Source organism: Seriola dumerili, unplaced genomic scaffold (assembly GCF_002260705.1).
Source record: "Seriola dumerili isolate Sdu_G_001 unplaced genomic scaffold, Sdu_1.0 BDQW01000273.1, whole genome shotgun sequence".
Lineage (NCBI taxonomy): Eukaryota > Metazoa > Chordata > Actinopteri > Carangiformes > Carangidae > Seriola > Seriola dumerili.
The window spans coordinates 317874-325708 of NW_019174528.1; the positions used below are offsets into that span (position 1 = coordinate 317874).

Sequence of the window (7835 nt, forward strand, 5' to 3'; positions counted from 1 at the left end):
CTGCTGCTGCTGCTGATCATTGGAGGATCCTGATCACTGACAGAAACTGATCATTAAGGATTATTTATTTTATGAATTCTCTTCATCAGGACTGTGACAGAGAAGAAGCTGCACGATGGATTTAAACCTGCTGATTTCCGTGTTGTCAGTGATGTTCACCTGGACTCTGAGCACAGGTAAGTTTACTGATGAACTGATTCAGACTGTGTCTAATGATCTAAATGTGACTCTTCTCTCTGAATCTGCTGCTGTCACAGTCACATGCCGCCATGTTCACATCTAATTTACACTTAGTAACTGGATATTTCTTCACAGTTCTATCGGCTCCTTCTGGAGAAACTCCCGCCGCCTCCACCGCCTCCCCGCGGAGACACGTCCGGACCAAACGCTGCTCCTGCGCCACCTTCCTGGACAAGGAGTGCGTCTACTTCTGCCACCTGGACATCATCTGGGTCAACACACCTGAGTGAGTGTCTGCGCCGTGATGTCAGCTCAGAGACAGGATTTAATACAGTTTATTCTCAGTGATGAAGAAGTTCATGAGAGGAGCTGAGAGCCGCCGGAAGTAAACTCCACACGCTCCTCTGCAGCTTTTATTTAAAGATGGTTATTTATTATAATGATGGTCTAAATGTCATTTATTCTTTTGATCTGTTCTTTTATTTATTCATTTTCTATTGTTGTTGTTATTGTTTTTTTTTTTAATCTATATATTGATTTGTTTTTTCTCTTCAGCTCATCAGTCACTGACCTTTATGAGAAGTGCTGTAAATAAAGTTTGATTGATTGATTAGTGATTGGAAATAGAAACAGGCTGATACAGAAATCAGAGGCTGACAGTAAAAGTGATTTTGAGTCAGATGAGGTTGTAATTGAAAATACAATGAAGTTTTTCTTTAATCTATTTGACTTTTAATTCGAAACATCTATCATGTGACTTTAGACGCATTAAAACGTCATATATGATATTTTGTTATTAAACCTGTTCGGGTTTGATCGTTCATTTCCGTTGATTCATTCGAACATTGTCACCGTTCTGCCCAGGCGCGTGGTCTCTTACGGACTGGGCAACGCTCCCAGGACGAAGCGCGCGGCCGTGGACTCCATGGTAACCAGTGCTGGAGCGCGCTGCCGGTGTCTCCGTGAGGAGGACGAGAGCTGCAGCAGCTTCTGCCGCAGGTAGGTGATTTTACCATGTTACACTAATGAACCAAACATCATCATCATCATCACCATCATCATCATCAGTGTTTGTTCCATCATGTGAGAACTGATTGATGATGGTTAAATGTTTGGAAACCGCGGAGGAGTAACTGAAGGTGATCCGCTTTCCTCGTGTGTTTTCAGGTCTGAGCTGATCCGCCCCCCCCCGGGCGACGGTTGCTCTGAGACACAGAACAAACAGCAGCTGGCAGAAGACACGGGCGCGATTAAGAGGTAAAACAACCCACTGAAGTATCAGTAATTAAAACCTCACGCAACAGAGATTTTTGGAGGGAAAATATCTCATCCTGTTTCCAAGAGTGAAACCTGAGAAAGTCTGAGAGAGTTAGAGATGACGAGTTCTCTGAGCAGCTCTGTGATAAAACCTGTCACATCTCATGGAGTTAAATTGTGCTGCACAAAAGCCATCAACAGTGAAGAACCAGAAGCTGCAGTTCCTCTAACGACCACTAGAGTCTGGCTCCAACAGTGAGTCAGTCCCCATAGACTCCCATGTTAAAATGTCCAACTTTACAGCAGAAATAAACATGTTTACAGCCTGGTACAGAAACTGTTTTGGTCTCTAGAGCTGATTTCCTCCTTCATGACACCTGTGTATATAACTCACCTGTTTATATAACTCACCTGTTTACATGTTATTAAGGACTAAAGTTATGGAGGATTGAGGGCGTGGCCTCTTTGAGTGACAGGTGGGGGAGCCATAATCTGTAAATAAAGATGGACATCGTCTCTGTGATGTCACCCACAGGTTCCTGAAGCTCAGAGTGAGCTGCTCCTCCGTCACCATGTTATCAGTGTCTGACCCCGCCCCCTAACTCCCAGCTAATCCAAATATGGTCAAAGAGGAGGGGCGTGGGTGGAGCAGAGACTTTGGTCCACGATGGTTTAATAACTGTGACAAGCATACGGTCTCGTTAGCATTGTTAGCACAGCTGGGGGTTTTGCTCGAAAGCTAAAACAAGGCTAATATATGAGCTGGTAAATTAGCTAGTTAACAAGCTAAACTAACAAGCTAGGTATGGTGAGTGCAGACACTGATACCTGCTAATTACTGACTCAATTAGCCGAGCAGACAGCTAGCAGCTAACTAATTGTGACGGCACCCACCTGTCAGAGGCCACGCCCTCAATCCTCCATAACTTTAGTCCTTAATAAAACAGAAACAGGTGAGTTATATAAACAGGTGTCATGAAGGAGGACAGAGCTGCTCTCATGTTCCTTCATATTGTGAAACTCAAACTCTCAGTTCACGGCGCCGCTCGTCTGAGTGACTGACAGCTCCGCCCAGCTGTAGCTCCACCTTTTACTGAGGCTGATGGTTCTTTGTGTCTGCAGGATGGAGAAGCAGGTGTCTCTTGACGTGCTCGGCGTCGCCCTGAAAACCCGCTTGCTGCTGGAGAAGTGGAGAGTGACACGGCGCCACAGGGCGAGGGCGAGGGAGGCTGAGAGCGTGGCCTCGTAGAGACGACAGAAAACCTATAACATCTCCAAACACAGGGAGGGAAACAGCTTCATCACCACAGGCCATTCTCTTCAGCCATTGACGGGGGGGGGGCTGGGGCAGCACCCCCCCCCCCCCGCCCCCGGAAGACACCGGAGAGTCAGAAAACTGACTCCATGTTGACTTCAAGCTGCGGAGTGGCGAGGTGTCTGCAGAGGAGCAGGAGTTCAACCTCCACCTCATAGGACAGGGGAAGGAGGTCAGAGACGATGCTGGGAGACCAGGTGACAGGAGACCAGGTGACAGGTGACCAGGTGACAGGAGACCAGGTGACAGGAGACCAGGAGACCAAGTGGACTTGGACTCAGTCTGCAGACTGAAGGATGTTCCTTGATGTTTTTAGACTCTGGAATCAAAGAAAAACATCAAACATTTCACTGGATTCATCAGAAAATTAAAGATCAATAAATCAAATCACTGTTGATCAATGAGGCAGTTTCTACTTCTGATATTTCAGAAGGGGATTTTCTGTCTCTCGGTTGAAACAGTCGAAGGATTTTGGACTTTGTGACGTTGTTTCTCTTGTTTTCACTGACTGAATCTATTTGCTGTATTTGGGTCACAGGTCACTTCCTGTACGTCAGGTCAAAGGTCACTGTACCTGCTGGACTCTTTCTCACTGATGACATCACAGACGTATTTGCTTTCATCATAATTTATGATTTCACTGAATCTGTAAATTGTTGTTATGATATATTTATTCTTTCTACATATTGTTTGATATTCACCATATTGGTGCATCACGTTTGTCATTTCTATGAAATGTGTCGTCACTGAGGAGCCATGTTGTTAATAAAGCTTTATACAACACCTCATCTCCTTCATCTTCTTCTTGTGCAGGATTCAGTGACAGTTTCAGCAGCTGGAAAAGACTCAGACTTCAGTGTGAGTCAGTGTCAATGAGAAACAAGAGACAGAGTGAGAGGAGGATGAAGACAGAGACAGACAGACGTGTTGATGTGGACGAGGACGAGACAAAGAGCTGAAGCCGTGTTTACATCTCTCCATCAGCTGATTCAGGGTTTCTGTGATCTCTGGTTCAAACACTTTGATTTCTGACTCAGTGAAGTTCGACTAAACCCGAGTCTGTTCTTCTCTTATCGAGCTGCTCGACCCTCTGATGACTGCTGCAGGTCATCACCTTCACTCACAGCTGCTACCTTTAACTACCTTTACCTACCTTTAACTACCTTTAACTACCTTTACCAGCAGTCTGTTTTTTACCTAAATGAACCTCGTGGTTCTGCATGAATTGACTTCACTTCAGTAAATGTCTCATCAAAGTTTTCAGAGGAAAAACTCATGAAAATACAAACTTTACAGCAGCTGAGAGAAACTCTTTTCAACATAAATCTGTTTTAAAGGTGAAATCCTGCAGATCATCAGGAACATTCACACTCAGCCAGTTTGGACTCACTCCACTTTTTGATGTAGAAGAGTCTCACAGTTTTTGTTTTCTTTGTAGCAGGATGAATGAGCTGCGTCGCACTTCTACATGATGGATGTCTAACAAGTTTTTCTTGGGCGGAGTTCAAACGCTGCTGCGTCTTTAACCTGCTGTATCACTCAGCACCAGCTGCTGCACCTGACAGGACAACCGCTGATCTGTGATCAGTTAACACACACGCAGTCCAGTCAGCACACTGATGGGGGGACATAACAGGTCTGTCTGTCTGTCTCTCTCACTGTCTCTCTGTCTCTCTCTGTCTCTCTCTCTTTCTCTCTGTCTCTCTCTGTCTCTCTCTCTCACTGTCTCTCGCTCTCTGTCTCTCTCTGTCTCTCTCTCCGTCTCTCTCTGTCTCTCTCTCTGTCTCTCTCTCTCTCTGTCTCTCTCTGTCTCTCTCTCTGTCTCTCTCTGTCTCTCTCTCTGTCTCTCTCTCTGTCTCTCTCTCTCTCTGTCTCTCTCTCTGTCTCTCTCTGTCTCTGTGTCTCTCTCTCTGTCTCTCTCTCTGTCTCTCTCTCTCTCTGTGTCTCTCTCTCTCTCTCTCTCGGTTCGAACCAGCTGCAGGTCTTACATGTGGTCACTCCATCAGCTCTGTAAAAAGGTCAATATGTCTGAAGTATGAAGTGTCATTAAAGTACATGTGAGTGAATGTACGTCTTTCCCAGTGAAACCAGTATGAGTCCAGTTGTTATGACCCTGCAGCCTTTATCTGGTTTTATCTGATCACCTTTATCAAACCTCTGCTGCTGTTTGTTTCTCTGACTCTAATCTTTATAATCTTTACTCAGCGTCTGCGTCGTGACTCAGCGTCTTTGTTCAGCTCCAATCTGCAGGAGCTTTGCCTCCACGTCTCTCCACCCTGAAGAGGTTAACGGCGTGGGGCCGACACAATGAGCTGGTCCGCTCTGTGGAGGAGCTCCCCTGAGACAGGAGCTGCTGGTAGAACTCATTAGTCTGTTGAATAGACTGAACACCAACATAATGGCCCATTACAGCGCGAGGAATCTCCTCCACTCCGCAGGAATTCTGCAGCTCAGGAGCTGAACAATAGGACTCTGTACCGGGAGCGTAGGGCGGGGCGGACCGGTCTCAGCTCCTGACGTCCGACCAACACCCTGCTCTCCACACGCCCTGTTCTCCAGATCAAACTCCCGCCTGTGCCAAAGAGTCTCACGAAGCCTCGCTGCAGCCCAACCAGGGGGTGAGTGACCCCGAGCTGGAGTCAGCTGGTTGACTGAGAAACTGTCAGGGAGGTTCGCTGGGGGGGGGGGTGACACACTTCTCTGAGGTCATTATGGGAATCTGTACAGGTATCTGTCAGCACTCTGTCTGTCTGTAATCCTGCTTCAGTCCTACCCACCCAGATACTCTGCCCCCCCCAGCACAACAAACAGTGAGGAGTCTGACAGGAACATCCCTCAGATATTCAAAAAATGCTGCTGACAGACGAGAGTGGAGCTGCAGCCGCTGCTCTTCTGCAGCTTCATTTAACTCTACTGCAGTTTGAAATGGGGGGGGGGGCGCTGTCACCCATTACTCATGCACATATGGTGGGAATGTTCAGAATGTAAAAAATTATACACCAACATTCAGAAACAGTCAGTTTCACCTTCATCGTCCAGAGATGATTTAAATATGAACAAGTTACATGACGTTTATATTTATATACACATGTATATATATGTATATATATACACATGTATATACAGATAATAAATGCACTGAGAAATATGCATTTCTTTGGCACTTGAAGTAATTATTTGCATTTTTGTAGGAGCAGTTAACAGATGTTTTAAGACATTCCAGATGTTGAACCTTCAAAACTGCAGAAGGAACTTTTGTGATATTTTTAGTTTCACCAGCAGCTCGGCTCCGGGTCGTTTCCAGGTCGTTTCCAGGTTGTTTCCAGGTTGTTTCCATGTCGTTTCCATGTCGTTTCCATGTCGCTTCCAAGTTGTTTCCATGTCGTTTCCAGGTTTTTTCAAGGTCGTTTCCAGGTTGTTTCCAGGTCGTTCCCAGGTCTTTTCCAAGTTGTTTCCAGGTCGTTTCCAGGTTGTTTCCATGTTGCTTCCAGGTTGTTTCCATGTCGTTTCCATGTCGTTTCCATGTTGCCTCCAGGTTGTTTCCATGTCGTTTCCATGTCGTTTCCTGGTCGTTTCCAGGTCGTTTCCATGTCGCTTCCAGGTCGTTCCCAGGTCTTTTCCAAGTTGTTTCCAGGTCGTTTCCAGGTTGTTTCCATGTTGCTTCCAGGTTGTTTCTATGTCGTTTCCAGGTCGTTTCCATGTTGCTTCCAGGTTGTTTCCATGTCGTTTCCTGGTCGTTTCCAGGTCGTTTCCATGTTGCTTCCAGGTCGTTTCCATGTTGTTTCCATGTCGCTTCCAAGTTGTTTCCATGTCGTTTCCAGGTTTTTTCAAGGTCTTTTCCAGGTTGTTTCCAGGTCGTTTCCATGTCGCTTCCAGGTCGTTCCCAGGTCGTTTCCAGGTTGTTTCCATGTCGCTTCCAGGTCGTTTCCATGTTGCTTCCAGGTTGTTTCCATGTCGCTTCCAGGTCGTTTCCATGTTGCTTCCAGGTTGTTTCCATGTCGTTTCCAGGTCGTTTCCAAGTTGTTTCCATGTCGTTTCCAGGTTTTTTCAAGGTCTTTTCCAGGTTGTTTCCAGGTCGTTTCCATGTCGCTTCCAGGTCGTTCCCAGGTCGTTTCCAGGTTGTTTCCATGTCGCTTCCAGGTCGTTTCCATGTCGCTTCCAGGTCGTTTCCATGTTGCTTCCAGGTTGTTTCCATGTCGTTTCCAGGTCGTTTCCATGTCGCTTCCAGGTCGTTTCCAGGTCGTTTCCAGGTTGTTTCCATGTCGCTTCCAGGTCGTTTCCATGTTGCTTCCAGGTTGTTTCCATGTCGCTTCCAGGTCGTTTCCATGTCGCTTCCAGGTTGTTTCCATGTCGTTTCCAGGTCTTTTCCAGGTTGTTTCCAGGTCGTTTCCATGTCGCTTCCAGGTCGTTCCCAGGTCGTTTCCAGGTTGTTTCCATGTCGCTTCCAAGTTGTTTCCATGTCGTTTCCAGGTTTTTTCAAGGTCGTTTCCAGGTCGTTTCCAGGTCGTTTCCATGTCGCTTCCAGGTCGTTTCCAGGTTGTTTCCATGTCGCTTCCAGGTCGTTTCCAGGTCGTTTCCAGTGCTCACACGCCGACAGCCATCCCATATTTATGGAACACATTCTGCAGCTAGTCCCGTATTGTTGTTACTCCCTTATTTTCCCGCCTCAGGACGGGATTCAATCTCTGAACTTCCACTGAACTACATCAACTGAACACATTAGAGAAACTGGATCCATGTTGAATTTCTTGTGTTCAGCTTCAAACATCAGAGTGTGAGAGGGTGAAAGTCTCGTGATGATGTCATGGTACTTGTTGTAACAAAGGTTTGGAGATAAATCTGATTATTAAACAACATTAATTACAGCATGTTATATAATCTGAGTATCAGTCATTGCTTCACAGTGATTGATGAGGATTTTCATGCTGTGAGTTTCTGAGGTTATGAAACATCCAGAGAATGATGAAGAGTTTAATCCTAATGCAGCGTGTGTTGTTGTGTTGTTTTGGCTCAGACTGCCTCGGATCCAACCACGGGTCTTTTTGTTGTTGACAATAGGCGGGAATGCAGAGCTCCAGCCCCG

At 46.2% G+C, this 7835-nt stretch overlaps 1 protein-coding gene across 1 annotated transcript; it reads left to right on the forward strand.

Annotated features, from left to right (window-relative positions):
* The first annotated feature begins 38 nt into the window (after nt 1-38).
* On the forward strand, nt 39-2750 carry edn1 (endothelin 1). Its single transcript, XM_022757378.1, has 5 exons — nt 39-176; nt 316-466; nt 1045-1179; nt 1348-1437; nt 2560-2750. The coding sequence occupies exons 1-5, from the start codon at nt 116-118 to the stop codon at nt 2684-2686; spliced, it is 564 nt and encodes a 187-aa protein (XP_022613099.1). The 5' UTR covers nt 39-115; the 3' UTR covers nt 2687-2750.
* The last annotated feature ends 5085 nt before the right edge of the window (nt 2751-7835 follow it).